Source organism: Malus sylvestris, chromosome 2 (genome assembly GCF_916048215.2).
Source record: "Malus sylvestris chromosome 2, drMalSylv7.2, whole genome shotgun sequence".
In the NCBI taxonomy this organism is placed as follows: Eukaryota; Viridiplantae; Streptophyta; class Magnoliopsida; order Rosales; family Rosaceae; genus Malus; species Malus sylvestris.
The window spans coordinates 36,809,774-36,832,653 of NC_062261.1; the positions used below are offsets into that span (position 1 = coordinate 36,809,774).

Consider the following 22,880-nt stretch of genomic DNA (forward strand, 5'->3'; position numbering starts at 1 on the left):
AGCACCGGAGGGTGGTTATCCGGAGCCTCAGTACTTGACAAAACCCCAGAAGGAGGAGGCATTGGAGGTTCATCATTTGAAGCTTCATTACCAGGTACAGCCCCAGAGGACGAAGGCAATAAATGCCTTTGGAACAAACCCACAAACCGCTGATGATCAAGTAAAACCTTACCATCAGATTCCTTCATCTGGTCAAGCTTCCTCTTCATGTTTGTAGCATAGTCATAGGCGAGCCGGTGCAACTGCTTATTCTCATGCTTGAGCCCTCTAATCTCCTGTTTGAGACTCATCACTTCAGCAGCCAATGATTCAACTTGGTGGGTTCTAGCAAATAGGCGTTGGGCCATATTAGACACAGAACCTGCACACTGAACACTAAGAGCCAGAGAGTCCTTAACAGCCAACTCATCAGACCGTTTGGAAAGTAGTCTATTATCTTTGGGAGTGAGAAGGTTCCTGGCCACCACTGCAGCGGTCATATCATTCTTCATCACAGAATCCCCAACGGTAAGAGGACCAGTAGGGGATATGAAGGATGGGCGCCATATGTTGTCTGGAGAAGGCGTGGCTGTCTCTTCTCCAAGGTTCAAGTCAAAACGACGGTCGGAGGGTCCAGACATTTTCAAATGTGTTGAAGAAGGAAGAGGTCAGACAAATCAAGATCTTAGAAGTGCAAGAAATGAGCTTCTACTGGTAGAGATTCAAGTGTGCTGTGGAACTTAATGCCAGCCTCTATAAAAATCTGCACTCGACGGAGCTTCAGAAATCGAAGAGGCGTTTGCTTTCTCAAAAGCTGGGCTGCTCAGAGACCACGAGGGCCGATCTCAGAAATCGAAGAGGCGTTTGCTTTCTCAAAAGCTGGGCTGCTCAGAGACCACGAGGGCCGATCTCAGAAATCGAAGAAGCACCTGCTTTTTCAGCCTCGTCAGCACCTGTCACATGCACACTCAGCTTTGCGGAAATTACGGGCAATCTGTCGAAGATTTCTGGTGAAGTAGAAAGCACGTGAATCTTACTGTTCAATCACCGCTCTCCATATGCACCATCAACTCCTCGGGTACCACATATAACTTTGTCAAAGATCTCTGACAAAGTTTAGGCACGAGAATTTCGAAGTTCCAGCTACCCTACTATTACCCATAAGGGTAAAGGAACAGCACCACTGCTTGACAACTGGAAAGTCCCTATGTGTGTCGACCTCCGGGTTTTGCGGCAAGACAGGTTGGCAAGAACGTCCAACCTTTACTCACATTCGAGAAAAGACTCCCAACATAATTACTTTCTAAAAAACCGGAGTAGCACCGCTTTCCGAATCTCGAGAGTCAGATCCTCGACGGGATTGCTTGTTCGAAAACCGAAGAGGCACAACTCTCAGAACTTCGAGAGCCAGATTTCCTTAGATAAAGCTTGTCTGTAATCTTCACACGTAACATCAGCTTTCCAGATACCACATACCACTTTTTCAAAGTGCTCTGACAAAATTAAAACACGTGAAGCTGGAAGCTCCCACTACATTGCTGTGACCAAGAAGGGTAAAGGAATAGCATTACTACTTGTTATTGGGAAATCCCTATATACATTGACCTCCCTCCTCAACGGACAGGCAAACCTGCAAAAATGCTCAACCCTTTCTCGCATTCGAAAAGGCACCCTCAACATAACCTCTCGAAATACTCAGCTTTATTTCCCCCCGATAATACCTCAGCAAATAAGCCACACCAAGAACAAGAGTATCTCATATCATCAGGGTCGAAAGCAAGAGTATCCCATATCATGCTTTCTCCCTATCTTTGTCTTTGTCCTTGTCCACACCTGCAGGACAAGGAGAAAGAGAGCAGTCAGTCGGAACCTGAAATCAAACCTCCAATTTGGAACTGACTGCCTGGAGCCTTTGCCTGGTTGCTTACTTAGCATTGCTCTCGAGTACTCATCCTCAACTGCTGTCAAGGTCACGAATTCCACCGGCAAATACCTCATGACAGTTGATCAGATCTTGGCTCTTTACACTGAAGCTGCCAAGCGTGGATGAGTCACTATGAAGGAATGTTCGGAAGGACCATTTAAATGCAAAGGTTGCACACCACTTCTGCCATGCAAAAGATTGAAGCAGAAGGTTCAACGGTGAGCTGAAACAGATCACTACAGCACGACACCTTTCCATACCACATTCATTATTCCGTCAACAGCAAAAGTATCCCATATCATCAAGGTCGAACGTACTCTAGATTTGATGGACTTGTTTTGACCCTCAAATTTTTGAGTCGGCCTTATACTCTGAAGGGCACCAGAAAACCCTCCAGCACAGTTCAAGAATAAGCCTGTGGAAAGTTACTTCTTCAAAAGCAAAAGTATCTCATATCATCTCTTATCCATTTGCTTCTCCTTATCCTGGCAGTTGAATGAGAGACAAGGAGAATGAGAACAATCAACCGGAAGCCGAAGTCAAACCTCTGATCCTGGGTTGCTTACTTGGAAGTTTGACTGCTTACCTTGTCTGTCACCTCTTTCGGCAGATCTCCTAGCTCGGCGACTTGGGGGACTCCTACTATAGGGTTTGTATCACACTTGACTAAGCCCGAAACTACAACTAAGCTTCAAGTGAAATTGATACATTACCTTGTGCGTCAACATCAGCTAAATACACCATTCCCGGATGGAGGAAAAGTACTTCCAGAGAAGGGCAGATGAAGATCAGACCACACTTCGGTACTTAGAAGTTTCGTGATTACTCAAGGGATTTGATCTTGCAAGTCCCCAACCGAGGAGTTTCCCTCACTCGGGAACTTAGGGGAGCACTGTTTGTACCATACTTGACCAATCCCGAAACTACCGAGCACCGGCCAACGCTATACTGTCAAGGACCCAGAAGAGTTCCCCTCCGACCAGGAGGCCAATCACTACTCGACACGTGTCAAGATTAGAAGCCAATCAGAGCGCAGCACGTGTCAACATCAAGAACCAATCATAACATGACACATGTCAATGTGACAAAGCTACAAGTTTTTCTATAAATAGGGGTCATTCCCCCACAATATTGCCTAATGCCATTTTGTGTTAAATCATTCACAAGAACTCACTAAATTGAGAGCTTGATCCTTTGTACTTGTGTAAGCCCTTCACTACTAATAAGAACTCCTCTACTCCGTGGACGTAGCCAATCTGGGTGAACCACGTACATCCTGTGTTTGCTTCTCTGTCTCTATTCATTTACGTACTTATCCTCACTAGTGACTGAAGCAACCAAGCAACCAAGCGAAGGTCACAAAACCTGACACTTTCTGTTGTACCAAAGTCTTCGCTGATTTTGTGCATCAACAATTGTAATGCTCAATAATAGTTCGGCTTTCAATGTGCCAAACACTAATTACCCTGGTAAAACATCACTTTGCCAAGAAAGCTAGTGAAGTGACCTTGTCTAGTGAGAGACTCAAGGACTCCTCGCCGACAAAGACTTGGATAGATAACCAACTGGAATAGAAGTAGTGTTGTTTAACCAAATTAAAGATACTCTTAGACAGAACGAATCTACGACTCAAATGATGTTTAACCAAATTGAATATGGTGCCGGTTTCTCAACCAAGTGATGTTTAACTGATTTGAATATGTGTTGACGAAAGTTAGTGAAGTAATTAGTATTTTTCTCAAGAATGTGAGAGAGTTTCGGTCATAGCATTTATTTGTGTTGAGTTGAAGATTCTTTATACATTGCAAAACCATTTGTTTATAAGGATAAATTTCGTGATGACCAAGTGTCCCGAGTGGTAGAACCCTATTAGGACTGTGGCTTATCGACACACACATGGATATCTCGGCACTTATCTCATCAGACGCCCTCTCCTGACGAGACTCTATCTCTATCTCATCATGCCTAAATATGATCTTTTAGGAGATGTCAAAATTCTAGATGGAATGCCACTGCACATATTTGACATAAAAAAAAAATCTTTTGTGATTTTGAGTCAAATTTGTTTTTAATTCATTTTAATGGTGAGTCCCTTATTCCACTAACATTTCAACCAATAAGAATTTTGTTTTTAACATTTTTTTTTAAAATAATTACAACCATTTAAAGCTCTATTTAAATAATAAAATAACATTTGACAATTTGGTTGGAGACGTACAAAATTTGACATAATACTTCAGATTGCCACATCAATCATCAATTGTAATTTGACTGTTATAATTTAACATTTCCTTTGTAGATGGTCTTTACAATCAAATTCCAAACTAGATAAAATCATTGACATCCATTTAAGGGCTGAGAATATCACAAGGACTAAATATTCATTATTGGGCCGAGATCGAAAGCCACTAAGAGCCTCTCCAACCGTGCTCTCAGTTTATATCAAAGTTTTAGCTAAAAATATTAAAATGTTATTTTAGGAGTTATCTAAAAAAGTTGTACTTCAACCATCCTCCCTACTTTAAAGAGTCATAATGACGATGAATCAATAATTAATCAATAAAAATTATTTATTTAAAATAATATTGATTAAAAATGTCTATATCGAAAAGCAGTGATCTTAGCCGTCCAATTTTCACTTGAGAGAACTACTGGAAGATTAAAAGTTTCTTGTACTTTCCTATGTTCAGTATATTTCACCATGACAAAGAAGTTGGAAGCAAAGGTTGCAATGCCCTGTTGAATTTGAGCTTGTAAACACAGAAAATTGGACCGTTACCGCAACCGGAAATGCGACCAACGGATTTCCACGTCTGGAACGCGAGAACATCCCCCTTCCAATTTCGACATTCCTCTGGCAGTGACTTGAAGAGAGAATCTTGAAACTGACAACATCCGCGTGCGGTCCCACGGTCACTGATGCATACTTTCAGAAGACTAGAAAGGTGAGAGTTGAAAGACACCTTATCCAACAGTGATGTACTTCTGAAGTGCCATACGATGGAAATAGTTGCAAACAATTCAAGCATCTGGAAAGAAGTAAGGTTCAACTGTCTCAGTCCAAAACAACAATAATTTTTGAGTCACCTCGAGTAAATTTCCTTTCGGTGTCCATACAAATTTAATGATCGGAATGAAAATTAGCACTAGACTCGTCTGCAAATTGTATGGTAAAAGAAGTAACTCTAAATACTGTTACAAGTTATAACTAAACAATAAGAACATTGTAATCAAATGCCTCAAATTTTCAAGCGGTTTAATAGCGAAATTCAACTAACGAAAGGGAGGCGAAATTTTCTGTGAGTTTAAGAAAAAATAATAGCAGATTGTCAATACATATCTAAAAGCAAGTGTGTGCGCGTGTATACATACATACATACACACACACATATATATATATATATATCTGTGTGTATATTCTGGTTGTAGTATGAGAAGGAGAAGAAAACTATCTATCAACATATTCAAATTCGCAACGAAATTAGACAATAATGAAAAATTGAAAAAATAAGTAACTGAGAGACAATGGGAAAATTACCATAAGAAGACGTCATATCTCTTCCCATTCAATCTCTATGTTGGGGATGTGAGCAATCTTGGTTCAATCTTCCCCTGTCTGTCTCTGGCACCGTAGTTTTAACAAAGGGCAACTCCTGATGCTTAGATGAGAAAGAGAGGCGGGTAGCCCTTCAACCGGCAAGCACTGGAGCTCAGGACATCGCCATATTGTCAATCTTTCAAGACAGATCAATTGTCTTAATCCCTTTCCGTCTATGTTCTTAAGATTCAACATATCTATGATGGAGAGAGTAGTCAAAGACGAGGGCAGCAGCCCCTCCTCTGGAAATGCACCTACTTCTTCACATTCTTCGAAGCTCAGTGCCAAGTCTACAAGAGAGGTGAGTCTTCCTAGACCCCACTGCATACGATTTGCAATGAGTTTCTTGCACGAACGGATATAAAGTGAACTTAATTCTGAAGGCAATCCCCCTTCTGGAAATGATTCCAGCTCTGGACAATCTACTATCCACAAGTTACGAAGAGAAGGGAGAAGAGTGTGCATCTGTTCTGGCAGCGACCTCAGTTTTTTGCATCCCCAAATACTGATCTTGGTCAAGTGTGGTGCATGCAGAACTCCATTGGAAAAACATACAAAATTTGGACAAAAATATATATCCAGTTTACTGATGGATAAGAGTTCTGATTCTTGTGAAATAGTAAGGAATTCCACGTTAGCTGAGCGCATTTCGAGTGTTTCCAGCTTTGGAAAGTAGTCCAAAGGTAATATCCGGGTTAGCTTAGGACATTCCAACAGACGAAGCTGGCAAAGTTTAGGAAAAGCTTCTTTACCTTCTTCGTTATATGACCACTCATGCCACTCCTGCATATTGCAGAATTCCAAAATTTGTAGAGAACTAAATGGCTTCGTTCCACTTGTATCATCACCATAAAACTCAGGGCCCAGCGACACCACACCATTTAACCCTTCAATAAAAAGTTCCTTGAGGGAGGGTAGTGGTGGCAACATGAAACAGTATCGACAATTCACAAGTCTAAGAAAAACTAGTTCTGCTAACCAACTCGGAAAACTTGTACCTCCATAAGAGTCGATAGTTAGCTTTTTAACGTTTGTGTGAGGTTGGAGGTTGCCAAGCATTTCTCTATCCTTCTGTGAATTGTTACTATCAGCTCCCCATTTTAAAACTAGTTCATTCAGATGCTTCTTGTCCTTGATATTTGCATTCATGACATCCCCAACCTGCGCAACATTATGAAGCCCTGAAATACAAAGTTTTCCATGCAAATTCGGAAGCTCTTTTAACTCTACAATGTTATGTCCAGTATCTTTGTCCAAGAAAAAATCACTTAATGTTTGCAGATCTTTCAATTTATCCATCTGCATTGGCATCTTTCTTAACTTTGTATCTCTGATATCAAGATGGCGCAATTTGATTAGTTTTCTCAAGTTGCTTGGCAACTGAACAAGAGCTTGACAATGTGACAGCAACAACGTCTGTAAGTTATACAAAGAACACAATGTATCAGGTAACATTTCGATTAAGGTATTTGACAAGTTCAAGTACCTGAGATGTTTTAAGTTGCCAACTGAATTAGGCAACTCTGTGACATCATATCCTGATAAACTGAGCGCTCTCAAACATTGTAGGGTTGGCAATAAATCATATAGTACCTTGCCCATCACTGAAAAAGAATCATATGATAATGATAATGGTAGGAAGGTACGCAAATGTTTGGCGTCAAATTTTTCAAAACCAGGATCATGTGTTTTCATATATGAAAAGTGACGGGCCTTGCTCACAATGTTCACCGAGACATTCTTCTCCAGCCTAACACAAAAGTCTCCGGATACAAACTTTGCTAAATCGTTGATTAGGTCATGCATGGTGAAAAACGACTCCCCATCTTCAGTTGATACATGTTGAAAAAATGACCTTGAGATTAGATCATCGAAGTATTCCTCTCCAACTTCTTCTGCCCTTTCATTCACTTCAGGTTGTAAGAGATCCTCTGCCATCCACAAAAGTACCAATTCTGATTTCTTGAATTCATAATCTTTGGGGAATATCGAAGAATATGCAAAACAACGTTTGAGATGTGGAGAAAGATAATGGTAGCTCAACCATAGTGCTGGCAGAATGTTACTCTCTTTATTTGACTTATCCCATAAGTCACTCTTCAATATCTTTTCCCAGTCCTCCACATTTAACTTACATCGTAAAAGGCCTGCAAGTGATTTCGCAGCTAAAGGAAGACCCTTACACTTTCTGACAATTTGTCTTCCAATTACTTCAAGAATTGGGTCTCCACTCAGTGCACCATTTTTGAACACATGTTTTACGAATAACAACCAACAATCATCCTCGGATAATGGCATTAGACAGTAAATTGGAAGAGTACCCATTACAGATGCAACACCTCCATTGCGTGTAGTCACAATGATTTTACTTCCATGTTCACCAGACTCAAAAGGGCACCTTAACAGATCCCAGTGAATATAATTTTCGTTCCAAACATCATCAAGGACAAGAAGGAACTTCTTTCCTTTCAAAGCTTCCTTGAGTTCAACTTGAAGCTGATTTAGGTCATTCATATCACAAGTTCTTGAAGTGAACGACCTATAAATTTTCTGTGTTTTACTAACCACATCAAAGTCTTCCGAGACACACACCCATGCTTGAATATCAAAATGTTGTTTCACTCTATCGTCGTTGTATATGAGCTGAGCAAGGGTAGTCTTCCCGATCCCACCCATGCCAACAACAGGAATAACATTTGTTTTATTGTCATTCACATCATCCGTCAATAATAATTTAACGACCGCTTCCTTGTCCTCATTCCGTCCATACACAGCGGATTCTTCTACCAAAGAAGTTGAAGGTAGTGTGTGTGACGTTTTGTTGCTGGAATGTGCTTTCAAATTAAGGACATCTTTTTGCTGTGAGATGATGTTTAGTCTATCAACAACTTCATGTATCTTAGGGAGTACCGATTTGTCAAAAGCACCATGCGAGGAAGAGATGCGTTCTTGTACCTGACTTGTGCTACTGCCAGCAGCTTCAACTTCCAGCTTGCGGCTTAACGCTTCTGTTTTGATCTCGTCCAAAAGGTCATCAGCATCATAGACTGACTCTTTAAGCTTCTCAAGCCAGTGCTTCACAGCTGAATTACTTATCTGCTTCTCCTCAGCATCATCAAGAACAACATTAACGGACAATAACATGATCTCTAACTTGTTCAGTAATCCCTGCGTCAGTTTCTTTCCTCTGATGAACTCTCTGACCTCCGGAGAAGCCATCTTTTCGAATACCGCCTGAAGGAAAGCGGACATAACAGCTCCACCTACCACCTCCAAAGCCATGATTTCTTCCTTGCAAATGGAATTGAGAGTTCAGAGATGGTATTGCTATAGTTCGATTAAGTGTTCGTAATATATGAACATGCAACATATATAAATACGCGAGAATTAGGGATTATACCTAGAGGAAAAACCTTGAGTCAAACAACCATCTTGTTCTTACAACCGTCTCGAGGAGGAACTACGAACACACGCAAAATAGGGCTTTCGTGTACAAGTTTGGGAAAAAATACAAGAAAATTTCTTGTTCTTAAACCTTGAGTTGAACATCCGTCTTGTTCTTGATACTAAGATTAAGATTTGGAGATAGGAGACTTTTTTTTCTGTGTGAGTGATTTAGTCAATGGCGTGGAACACTGTTAAGGTGGCTGAGCTTCATATAGGACAAACAAAATCCAACGACTAAAAGAAGACAAACACCAACCACCCTACTGTTATAAATATGCAAAAGTGAGAAAGATAACATTTGCCAGAGTTAGAAGCAGAACGGTTGCAATGTATTATATAAAGGATGTAGATAAAGAGAGAAGGGGGATAGTATCATAGTAGTTTTATTGCTTTTTACTTTTGATTTGGTGTGTTGTAATGAAGTTACAGACATGCTTCTATTTATAGGAATTTAATCAGACAACTTCTTACATACAAGAAAATATTTTACCTTCGTGTGACATTTTCATACAATGCTCATCAAAATCCACTTTGGTTACCTTTCTTCCACAAACCCATGTGTGGCATTACACCAAAGTCCACATTTCTTACACAAAACACACCGAAGTCCACTTTTATTAGCTTTCTTACGAAACACATGTGTGACATTAATACCGCATTTCACAATACCTACACTATTTTCTTTCTGCACTTTGAAAAAACACTTAGCTTCATACTCACATAGGCGAGAAAGAAATGAGATTAAGACAAATTATATGTTGGGACAATTTAATTTATAGAGAAATTTTCACTTTTATTTTGTTTGAAATATGAATATATTGTAAGTTATAACATCAATGATTTCAATCCTAAGAGAAAACGAAGTTATTTTGAAATTAACTTTTGGGGGTATATGAACTTTAATTCTATTAGATTGATGAATATTTTGTTGGATTAAATATTTTATTCTAGTCCCTTAATTAGAATTCCACATCAACATATAAATATTTTTATTTTATTTATTTATTTAATGTTTAATGCGTATTCATTTATTTATTATATCATTAATTGTACAGAGTCGCTAGAAGCTCTTCACATTTAGGGATAAGCAAAATAACCATGTATATGGATAAATGTGGTTAACTGCTCATTTAAAATTCATAGTTACGATTATGGGTAATCATTTAAACAGATAAATGGTTATGTGTATAACCATCTACATGTGAAATTTAAATGGGCCGTTATGGATATTACCCGTAGTTATAAATAGGTGGCTATTCAACCATTTATTTTAATATATGTAAAATAAATGAATAAATATAAAAAAAAAACCTTAAAACCCTAAATTAATGGGGATAGTAATTCGGTTTACATTTTTTTTGTAGGCCTTTTTTGGTGACAACGAAATTGATGAGACTTTGTGATTGAACGGACTAAAGCATTAGAGTATTCGAAAGTTTAATGTTGTAAACTTTGTGGTAATGGGAATTTGGAAATTTTCAACATCTTTGTTTTTTGATCAATTTTTGCTAGTTATAACTTGTATGGATTAAGGCTCTGATACTTTACAACATTTAAAGCTCAAAGCCTGTTGAACCGAAGCAATCATGATCGCAGGTAATAGACCCATCGAGCGTGTCCTAATCCGTCATAACTCTATCTCTACTTGGGTTTTGGATAGGTGATGCCCAAAAGGTTTTCACATTGAGCATTGATGAATTTGAACGGAACGTAATACTACCACAAGCTTTGACAGAGGAAGAAGAACAATTTTCAGGTGTCTTCCATACATTGCTTTCTCTACATAAGCTTGGTCCACAATGTTAGCTAATGAACATTTTAGTTCTATTTACGTATGGATGGGTTAAAAACGTGTAGATGGGTAGAAAACATGGTAAATGGGTGATAAACGGTAAATTGGTAATTAGAAAATAGGTATACGATTACGGTTGAACAGGCACGCAGTTTTTGGCGACTGTGATGGGGGCAAACTGTGAACGGCAAAGGATGGTGTTAGTGGTGTACGGTGGACGACGGCAACGCCAAAGACCAAAGTAAGGGAGGAGAAGAAGGATATGCTGGTAACTCTCTAGAAGATTCCCTAACACCGCCAAGTAATGACGTCATCTTTCCGTCAGTTTTTAACGAAATATTCCATCTCAGCGACGGAATATTCCTTTCAATCTCAGGTCGCGCATGGGGGCAATTGAAATCCCTCTTTTAGACTAAAGTAATTTGATAAATTCTCCACCCCCAACCTTCTTCCCCAGTGTGTTTTGTGGCCGAGCCTTTCGTAGAAGGCGAGCGACTGATAGAAGAGAGAGAATCTTCACCTTCAACTCCGTGTGTTAGCGATGGCGTCGGAGCTGAGTATTGCAGTGGTGGCCAGAAACCCAGATCTGATTAGAGGGATTGGCAAATACTCGAGGTCCATGATGTACCACAAGTGATGACTTTGGGCTATCAAGGCCATTAACGGTGGCGTTTCCCCCTGCCACGATGAGAAAGCAGTTGCCGACGCCCCGACAGTCAAGCCCCCTAAGTTTTACCCCACCAACGATGTCAAGAAGCCTGTGTCAACAAATCAACAATAACTGCTAGATATTATTGGCATAGACAATAGACTTGTAATTATTCCTCTAGCTAGCCATCATTACTTTACTTTATAGCTAGCCATCATCACTTTACTTTATAGCTAGTCATCATTACTTTACTTTACTTTCTTTTTCTCCTTATTTTCCTCTTCGGTGTTTTCCTCATGTAATCATCATTTGGCTTGTCCACTTGCTAGGACTTGTTGTGTAGTTTTGGCCCTCTATAAGAGAGGACTTCCCTCTTGTAAACAAATAATAATGAAGTATATTACAATTTCTGAGATGGTATCAGAGCATTCGATCATGACTGACTCTTGAACCTCAAAAATAGAAAAAAGCTTCCGCCATATCATATCTCAATCATCATATCAGTTTTATTTTTATTTCAACTTCACTGATCTTAAGCCTATACAATGGCTAGTGATGATGAAGTATCAGACCCACCAATTCAGTCCTTCACACCAGGTGAATCAAACTCCACCACACAAGAGGTCACCATTCAAAATGATAATTCCAATTTCTCTGCAAGAATTAAACTTGATGAGAACAACTATTCTCTATGGCATCAAGTCATAGAGATGAAAATTGCTGGTCGAGAAAGGCATGGGCATCTTTCCAGTGATACCAAACAGCCTGCAATCATAGACCCACTGTATAACAAGTGGCGAGCTGAAAATCCTAAGAGGAACTAAACCCACTGCAATCACCAGGGCCGTGATTGGTTGTGGTACTAGAAGGGGCAAACTATATTATTTGGACTTAACGGAAGAATGCAGCAATAGATTGAGTTAAGTGCATCATGTAAGCAGAGACGAATCAACCCGAATGAAGAAGATTTGGTTATGGCACAAACGATTAGGACATCCCTCATTTGGTTATCTTAAACTTTTATTCCCTGAACTTTTTCCCCAATTCAAAGAATCCAATTTCCATTGTGAAATTTGTATTTTGGCCAAAAGTCATCGTGTTTCCTATCCATTAAGATTAAATAAAAGTTCTACGCCATTCATGGTCGTTCATTTTGACGTTTGGGGTCCTACCAGAATTCTTACCACTTCTGGATTTAGATGGTTTGTGACATTTATAGATGATTGTACTAGAATGACCTGGGTGTTTCCAATGAAGCACAAGAGTGAAGTTCCTACCAAGTTCAATATTTTTCATCAATATGTTGCAACTCAGTTTGACAAGAAAATTCAGACACTCAGGTCTGATAATGGAGGAGAATATGTCAATCATGCTTTGCATAACTATTTGCAAGAGCATGGTATTGTTCATCAAACCACATGTGCCTATACACCTCAACAAAATGGTGTAGCAGAGAGGAAGAATCGACATCTCTTAGAAGTGGTTCGTGCATCTTTATATGGTGCCAACATGCATCATAAGTTTTGGGGGGAGGCACTGTGTTCTGCAACATATCTCATAAATCGAACAATATCCGGTACTCTCCAATATCAAACACCATTCCAAACACTTAACCACCTTCTCACCATTCCATCTATCCCAAACTTAGAACCACGTGTCTTTGGGTGTGTGGCTTATGTACAGGTTTATCCACATCAACGAGGGAAGTTTGATCCATGTGCCCTCCGGTGTGTATTCTTGGGTTTTTTTTATACAAAAAAGGGATACAAATGTTTTCATCCTCCTATACATCACTGCAGATGTCCAGTTTCAAGAAGGAGAAACATATTTTTCTAAGGGAGACATTGAATATCCCCTTCAGGAGGAGAATAGTATGTTTGAAGAGGATACCCAAGACATTAGCAACATTAAAATTGTTACAGAAATTTCAAAAACCGAGATAAATGTTGATAAGTCGGCAGACGACTGTAATCAAACAATACATGCAGAAACATAATCATTGACTCCAACATTAGACACATAAGAATATTCAATAACATTAAGTCCAGATGGCTTGGGATTGCCTTCTTCGACAATACCACATGATCAATCAGCTCCTGAACACAATCAACAGGTAACTGATCAATCTAATTCTATTGAGATCGTACCTGAGTCAAGTCAAATTGAGTCCACTAATTATCAACTTCCCCATCGAAAATCTCGAGGGATTCCTAAACAGTTATATGATCCTGATCCTAGAGCCAAGGTTAAATACCCAATTGTTAACCATGTGTCCCTCCCTAGGCTATCTACATCATGTGAGGCATTTGTAAATCAATTATCCACTGTATCTATTCCTTGTAGTGTAGAGGATGCTATGAAAGATCTTAGGTTGACTCGTGCAATGAATGAAGAAATGGAGGCACTCCAGAAAAATTCCACTTGGGAGTTAACTAACCTACCCAAGGGGAAGAAATCAGTTGGTTGCAGGTAGATATACATAGTAAAATTCAATGCAGATGGCATTATTGAGTGATACAAAGCAAGATGAGTGGTAAAAGGTTATATGTAGATATATGGCATTGACTACGGAGAGACTTTTGCCCCTATAGCTAAGATAAGCACTATTCGTGTACTCTTATCCCTAGCAGCAAACCTTGACTGGCCTTTGCAACAATTCGATGTAAAAAATGTTTTCCTGCATGGAGATTTAGAAGAAGAAGTTTATATGGAGCTTCCCCCATGATGCAAGCTGGATCCCAATCAGACCAACAACGTTTGTAAACTAAAAAAGTCGTTGTATGGTTTAAAGCAGTCACCGAGAGCTTGGTTTGGAAGATTTACCAAATCGATGAAATTTTTCGGATACAAGCAAAGCAACTCAGATCATATTTTTTTCGTAAAGCATAAGAAAGGTAAAATCACTGCTCTTATTGTATATGTGGATGACATGGTGCTTACAGGAAATGATCCAGAAGAGAAGGCAGCACTGCAAAAGTATCTAGCAAGTGAATTTGAGATTAAAGAACTTGGTGCCTTAAAGTATTTCTTGGGCATTGAGGTGGCCCGCTCACAACAAGGCATGTTTCTATCACAACTGAAATATGTTCTTGATATTTTAACGGAAACTGGGATGCTAGCATGCAAACCAGCAGATACCCCAATTGAGCTGAATCACAAACTTGGTGAATATCCTGATCAGATACCTACCAACAAAGAAAGATATCAATGAATTGTTAGTAAGCTAATATATCTTGCACATACTAGACCAGATATAGCATATGCAGTCAGCATGGTAAGCCAGTTTATACATGCACCAAGTGAAACACACATGGATGCTGTAAACCGTATCTTGAGGTATTTAAAGTCAGCTCCTAGGAAGGGATTAATGTTTTCAAAACATGATCATCTAGACGTTAAAGGCTACAATGATGCTGATTGGGCTGGTGATGTAACTAACAGACGATCAACATCAGGATACTTTGTTATTGTTGGAGGAAATCTAGTCTCTTGGCGTAGTAAGAAACAAAAGGTTGTTGCTAGATCAAGTGCTGAAGCAGAATATCGGAGCATGGCACATACTAGACCAGATATAGCATATGCAGTCAGCATGGTAATCCAGTTTATACATGCACCAAGTGAAACACACATGGATGCTGTAAACCGTATCTTAAGGTATTTAAAGTCAGCTCCTGGGAAAGGATTAATGTTTTCAAAACATGATCATCTAGACGTTAAAGGCTACACTGATGTTGATTGGGCTGGTGATGTAACTAACAGACGATCAACATCAGGATACTTTGTTATTGTTGGAGGAAATCTAGTCTCTTGGAGTAGTAAGAAACCAAAGGTTGTTGCTAGATCAAGTGCTGAAGCAGAATATCGAAGCATGGCACATGGAGTATGTGAACTGCTTTGGGTGAAGAATTTACTGAGAGATTTGGGATTTAAGCCCAAGTATGCTATGCATCTACATTGTGACAACAAGGCTGCAATTGACATTGCTCACAATCCGGTTCAACATGATCGAACCAAACATGTGGAGGTGGATAGACATTTTATTAAAGAAAAAATTGAGGCAAGACTTATTGAAGTTCCATTCGTTAAATCTAAAGATCAATTAGCAGACATGCTCACCAAAGCAGTCACAAGTACAGTATTTCACAACTCACTAAGCAAGTTGGGCATTCATGACATCTATGCACCAACTTGAGGGGGAGTGTCAACAAATCCACAATAGCTGCTAGACATTATTGGTATAAACAATAGACTTGTAATTATTTCTCTAACTAGCTATCATTACTTTACTTTATAGGTAGCCATCATCACTTTACTTTATAGCTAGCCATCATTACTTTGTTTTACTTTATTTTTCTCCTTATTTTTCTCTTTGGTGTTTTCCTCATGTAATCATCATTTGGCTTGTCCACTTGCTAGGACTAGTTGTGTAGTTTTGGCCCTCTATAAGAGAGGACTTCCTTCTTGTAAACAAATAATAATGAAGTATATTATAATTTCTGAGAGCCTCTAGTCAACAAACGCAAGGCCAAGCCCACAAAGCTCAGGTGCCTATCTTTCATTGTTTCTCAATCATCTTTATATCTATAGATTATTTCTTTCTAGCCCTTGATTGACGAGACAATGTGTTGAATTGTTGCCTTAATGTGTTTGGATTCTGAGAAAATATTAGCTCTTGTGTGATAATTGTCTGAATTCGGTGACTTGTTTATCTATCTAATGGCTCAAAATGTTTTTTGAACCAATTGCAGTAAAAATGCAAGTGAATTATGAAAAACTACTTCTCAAACGCGTTCTATATTGTATATTTTTTGAATGACTATTGTTTTTCTCAATCGTGTATGCAGTTTTAGGTAGTGGGGTTTTATTTTTATGTTAGAAAATACAAAAAAAAAAAAAATTGTCGAAAGTGAGAAATAGGTGGGGTTTTGCAAGCACATATGGGGCATATGGGTGGGTTACGCATGGGTATTATTGCTCTGCATTAAGATTGGCACCTGAAAAGTGGAAAATGTTGAGATGTGATGTATGAATGTGCGTGTATGCGGTCTAACATTGTCATATTGGTGTTCTATTTATGATTTTCAACACTCCATTTCAGTCACGAGGATAAAGTGAAGATATATAGAGTAGAAGTTACAATATGGAGAGTAATAATTGGATCACTTTGTTTGTTTTTTGGGTAAAAGACTGTTTACCGCCCTCATGTTTCGTGGTTTTCAACATTTAGTACATCAAGTTTTTTTCGTTCCAGAGTCATACCTAAAGTGTAAATTTTGGGACAGTCTCATACATCTGTTAGTCAAACTGTTAGTTCTACCGTTAAGTGATGACGTGGCGCTCTGATTGGACGCCACGTGTCATTAAAAAAATAAAAAATTTATTTAAATAAAAATAATATTAAATAATATTTAAATAATAAAATAATAATAAAAAAAAATTTTTTCCTTCTTCTCTTCTTCTTCTTCTTCTTTTTTGTTTTTTTTTCTTCTTCTTCTTCTTCTTCTGGGTTCGGTTCTCTCTTTTCTTTTTTTTTCTTTTTTTTCTTCTTCTTCCTCCTTCTCTTTCTTCTTCCTTCTCCTTCCTCCTCCTTCTTCTTCTTCCTTCTCCTTCCTCCTCATTCTTCTTCTCCTTCTTCTTCCTTCTTAAGAAGGAAGGAGGAGAAGGAAAAAAACAGAAAAAAAAAAAAAAAAAAAAAAACCGAACCCAGAAAAGAAGAGGAAGAAGAAGGAAAAAGAAGGAGAAGAAGAATGAGGAGGAAGGAGAAGGAAGAAGAAGAAGGAGAAGAAGAAGGAGGAGGAAGAAGGAAAAAAAAAAAAAAGAAGAGAAACCGAACCCAGAAGAAGAAGAAGGAGAAGAAGAAGGAGGAGGAAAGAGGAGGAAGAAGGAGAAAGAGGAGGAAGAAGAAGAAGAAGAAAAAAAAAAAAAAAAAAAGAGAAACCGAACCCAGAAGAAGAAGAAGAAGAAGAAAAAAAAAATTTTATTATTATTTTAATATTTTAATATTTTAATATTTATTTAAATATTTTTAATATTATTTTTATTTAAATAAATTTTTTATTTTTTTAATGACACGTGGCGTCCAATCAGAGCGCCACGTCATCACTTAACGGGAGAACTAACAGTTTGACTAACAGATGTATGAGACTGTCCCAAAATTTACACTTTAGGTATGACTTTGGGACGAAAAAAACTTGATGTACTAAATGTTAAAAACCACGAAACATGAGGGTGGTAAACAGTCTTTTACCCTTGTTTTTTTTTCCTGACCTAACATGCACAAACTGCAAAATGGAAATGTGGTTTGTATAATCTCATATAAGTTTTTGAGTTGTTGTAACCAAGGAAGAAAATATCGGTAATATCGGAAATATCGGTAGTCCGAAAACACGGAAATATCGATGGAAATATCGGTAAAATATCGATATCGATAAAAATTACATGGAAACCACGGAAATTGTAAGAAAAACTTGGAAATTTTTATTGAAACTTTGTAGGATGTTTATTTAGTCAATTATCTATTAGTTTATCACAAAAAATTGGAAGGAAATGCATTGCATGATGGATTTAACATTATCAAGTTGATTATATATCGAGCTGACAAACATTGTGAGTGTAGAAAATATGTAGTAATTAATGAAAGAAGTCTAAACACACCATAATCATTTATATATAATGAATTAGTACAATATTTGGAGGTTTTATTTAGGATATTAAAAAAAAAAAAAGGGAAGTGAATAAAATGATGAAGACTAATGTGCCGAATTTGACATTTTAAATTTCTTACACATAAGCATGCGTCTAGGCATTGAAGTTCCAAATTATAGTATATCAATTAACGATTGAAAATCAATACATTGAATAAAACTAAACTTTAATTTGGATGCCGATTATGTTTTTTCAAGTTTATATAAAGTAAAAGAATTGAATTTTGGAAGTCAGGAGTGTGTCAATTGTTTTATAATTCGTCCGAATACATATATCAGGCAAGGAAGAAAATATCGGTAATATCGGAAATATCGGTAGTCCGAAAACACGGAAATATCGATGGAAATATCGGTAAAATATCGATATCGATAAAAATTACATGGAAACCACGGAAATTGTAAGAAAAAATTGGAAATTTTTATTGAAACTTTGTAGGATGTTTATTTAGTCAATTATCTATTAGTTTATCACAAAAAATTGGAAGGAAATGCATTGCATGATGGATTTAACATTATCAAGTTGATTATATATCGAGCTGACAAACATTGTGAGTGTAGAAAATATGTAGTAATTAATGAAAGAAGTCTAAACACACCATAATCATTTATATATAATGAATTAGTACAATATTTGGAGGTTTTATTTAGGATATTAAAAAAAAAAAAAGGGAAGTGAATAAAATGATGAAGACTAATGTGCCGAATTTGACATTTTAAATTTCTTACACATAAGCATGCGTCTAGGCATTGAAGTTCCAAATTATAGTATATCAATTAACGATTGAAAATCAATACATTGAATAAAACTAAACTTTAATTTGGATGCCGATTATGTTTTTTCAAGTTTATATAAAGTAAAAGAATTGAATTTTGGAAGTCAGGAGTGTGTCAATTGTTTTATAATTCGTCCGAATACATATATCAGGCAAGGAAGAAAATATCGGTAATATCGGAAATATCGGTAGTCCGAAAACACGGAAATATCGATGGAAATATCGGTAAAATATCGATATCGATAAAAATTACATGGAAACCACGGAAATTGTAAGAAAAACTTGGAAATTTTTATTGAAACTTTGTAGGATGTTTATTTAGTCAATTATCTATTAGTTTATCACAAAAAATTGGAAGGAAATGCATTGCATGATGGATTTAACATTATCAAGTTGATTATATATCGAGCTGACAAACATTATGAGTGTAGAAAATATGTAGTAATTAATGAAAGAAGTCTAAACACACCATAATCATTTATATATAATGAATTAGTACAATATTTGGAGGTTTTATTTAGGATATTAAAAAAAAAAAAAGGGAAGTGAATAAAATGATGAAGACTAATGTGCCGAATTTGACATTTTAAATTTCTTACACATAAGCATGCGTCTAGGCATTGAAGTTCCAAATTATAGTATATCAATTAACGATTGAAAATCAATACATTGAATAAAACTAAACTTTAATTTGGATGCCGATTATGTTTTTTCAAGTTTATATAAAGTAAAAGAATTGAATTTTGGAAGTCAGGAGTGTGTCAATTGTTTTATAATTCGTCTGAATACATATATCAGGTTGCTACTCAACGTAATTTGAAAGTATATCTAGTGCAAGGACTTGTCTTTTTTTGCTGATAAGCAAAGGGTTTGTAGCTTTTTTTGCTAAGCAGTAGAACATATTATGTTTGTTTAATCTTTAGCATTTGATGGTTGTCCACAAATATAGGATAGAAGGCCCCAAATTAGATTTGGCTCTTACCTAGTTGGAGTCACAAGTTCACATGTACCAGCCCTTGAGGCAATACGTTTTGGTTTTCCGGCCAAACCACGGTGAGTTGGCCGGCGTGCAAGGTATCAATCTCTTCGTCTCGTCGAGTAGTACAACTTTCCTTTTTGTTTCACTTAATTTCGTTGAGTATTGAAAAAGTTATACTCATTTGAATCTTACCCAGTTTCCGGCGACCTCAGTGGCTTTCGAGGCAATTTCTGGCCAAACCACAACGAGTCAGACGTCGTGTGAGGTACCATTCTCTTCGTCTCTTCGAGGGCTACAACTTTCCTTTTTGTTTCACTCAATTTCGTTGCGTATTGAAAAAGTTATACTCATTTGAATCTTACCCAGTTTCCGGCGATCTCAGTAGCTTTCGAGGCAATTTCCGGCCAAACCACGGCGAATTGGCCGGCGTTCAAGGTATCAATCTCTTTGTCTCGTCGAGTAGTACAACTTTCATTTTTGTTTCACTCAATTTCGTTGAGTATTGAAAAAGTTATACTCATTTGAATCTTACCCAGTTTCAGGCGACCTTAGTGACTTTAGAGGCATTTTCCGGACAAAACACGACGATTCAGATGTTGTGTGAGGTACCATTCTCTTCGTCTCTTCGCGGGCTACAACTTTCGTTTTTGTTTTGCTTGATTTGGTTGAGTTTTGACAAAGTTATGGCCGTTTAAAGTGGGTATGAATTTTCGGCCGAAATTCCTATTTTTTTTCCTTGGTCGAGTCCCACATCGCCCAGTGAGGGCAGTGAGCATACCAAGAATGCCTATAAAAGGCACATTCACTCGGTGAGAAAATCATGTCTTGGTTAGCCTTTTGGGGCTTTGATCAAGTGTAGTATATGTTGATATTTTCAACATTTTAAAATATTTTTGAATATTATATTGCGATATTATCGATAATTTTAAAAATATCGCGATATTATCGATAATATCGCGATATTTTGACGAAAATCATTTGGATAGTTAAAAAAATTTCGGATCTCTAAAAAAACGATAATATCGGCGATATTTCGCCGATATTATCGATTTTTTCTTCCTTGGTTGTAACCTTTTATGTGTTTTCTTCTCTGGATCTCTAATAATGTTTAGGTATTTTCTTTCTTGATATTGTTGGGAACCAGAACAAAAACCAAGAGCAATACTGCAACTGACTCAAGCAAACTGGGAGAATAACTTATTTATTGAATAGAAATGTTGGCTATTATATAGCCTTACATAGTTAACGAAACCCTAAAAACAGCCCACGATCCACACTAACGGAAAGTGGTAACGTGCACAAGGAAATAGTCTACGTAGAACAAGTCTTCCTACATAATAGGAACTTATTGAAAACAAAACAATCCTAAGTAATAGAGTCCTACAACGAAAAGGACAATCAAACTTATCAATCTCTCCCTTAAACTTACTGTCATCAAACAGTTAGTTTATACTAACAATCTCACAAACCCCCAACATATTTCGAAGTCTCTGGAAAACATCAACCTTTAACGGCTTGGTCATTATGTCTGCCACCTGATCCTCGCTCCCACAGTGAATCAAAGCAATCGAACCCTCATTTGTGAGATTCCTCAAAAAGTGATATCTCACGTCAATATGTTTACTGCGACCATGCATCACCGGATTCTTCGACAGCTTAATGGTTGAACTGTTATCACATCTAATTAGAGTACATGCCTCATTGTTATACTTAAGCTCATTCAGCACCCTCTTCATCCATATTGCTTGACATGCACACACTGCAGCTGCTACAAATTCTGCTTCTGTAGTAGACAGTGTAACAATAGGTTGCTTCTTTGAACTCCATGTCACAGCACCCGAACTTAGCAAGAACACATAACCACTGGTGCTCTTCCTATCCTCTACATCTCCTGCATAATCACTATCTGTGAAAGCAAACAGTCCATCATCTCCATCTTTCTTGTACTGAATACCATAATTCACCGTCCCCTTTAAATATCGAAGAGCTCTCTTTGCAGCCTGTAGATGAAGCTCAGTTGGTCTTGCCATAAATCTACTTAAGAGACTGGTGACAAACATCATGTCTGGTCTTGTGGCAGTGAAATATATTAAGCTTCCCACCAATTGCTTGAAGTATGTCTCATCCACAGTAATTCCATTCTCATCCTTACTGATCTTAAAACCTGGGACAATCGGGCTGCTTACTTCATTACTTTCCAACATTCCAAATCTCTTTAGGACCTCCAGGGCATATTTTTTTTGATATATGAAAATACAATTTGTTCTTTAAAGTACTTCAATGCCAAGAAAAAATCTCATGCTTCCCAAATCAGTCATATCATATTCTCTCAACATGGACTTTTTGAATTCACACATCATGTCTTTGTCATTACCAGTAAAAATTAAATCATCAACGTAAATACTTACAATGATGATCTTTCCTGCTTCATTCTTTTTTGTGAATAAAGTTTGTTCACTGTCACACTTCTGAAAACCTTCCTTGATAAAATGCGCCTCGATCCGACTAAACCAAGCTCGTGGAGCTTGTTTTAATCCATACAATGCTTTGTGTAGCTTGTAGACCAAGTGCTCCATTCCTTCCTTCTCGTAACCCTTTGGTTGCTCAATATAGACCTCTTCACTCAGCTCTCCATGAAGAAATGATGACTTGACATCTAGCTGGAAAATCCTCCAACCTTTTTGTGCTGCCAAGGCGATAATCATCCTCACCGTGTCCATTCTTGCCACTGGTGCGAAGATCTCTGTGTAGTCTATGCCATGCTTCTGTAAGTAGCCTTTGGCTACTAGACATGTTTTGTGATTGTCAATCTTTCCATGTTCGTTGTACTTGGTCTTGTAGACCCATTTGACGCCAATCTTTTTTGCTCCAGTCGGCAACTCGCTTAAAGACCATGTTTTATTCTTCTTTATGGCGATGATCTCACTGTCCATAGCTTGCTTCCATTTCTCTTCTTTCACTGCTTCTTCAAAATGGAGAGGATCTTCGGTTGGCACGATTTGAACCATGTGTACCTCGTCGTCACTTAGCCTTTC

The 22,880-nt window shown here is 37.7% G+C and overlaps 1 protein-coding gene across 3 annotated transcripts; it reads right to left on the bottom strand.

Moving 5' to 3' along the window:
* Positions 1-4,455: 4,455 nt before the first annotated feature.
* LOC126598836 (putative disease resistance RPP13-like protein 1) lies at positions 4,456-9,119 on the bottom strand. Of its 3 annotated transcripts, none has more exons than XM_050265206.1 (3): positions 8,902-9,115; positions 5,442-8,792; positions 4,456-4,819 (listed from the first exon to the last, which is right to left on the bottom strand). In XM_050265206.1, exon 2 carries the CDS (start codon positions 8,781-8,783, stop codon positions 5,505-5,507), a length of 3,279 nt encoding a protein of 1,092 aa, XP_050121163.1. In that variant the 5' UTR covers positions 8,784-8,792; positions 8,902-9,115; the 3' UTR covers positions 4,456-4,819; positions 5,442-5,504. The 3 variants fall into 3 exon arrangements, with proteins under 3 accessions (XP_050121163.1, XP_050121155.1, XP_050121170.1); XM_050265198.1 differs by having other exon boundaries at positions 4,456-4,932; positions 8,902-9,113; XM_050265213.1 differs by lacking the exon at positions 4,456-4,819 and having other exon boundaries at positions 6,730-6,917; positions 6,988-8,792; positions 8,902-9,119.
* Positions 9,120-22,880: the final 13,761 nt, after the last annotated feature.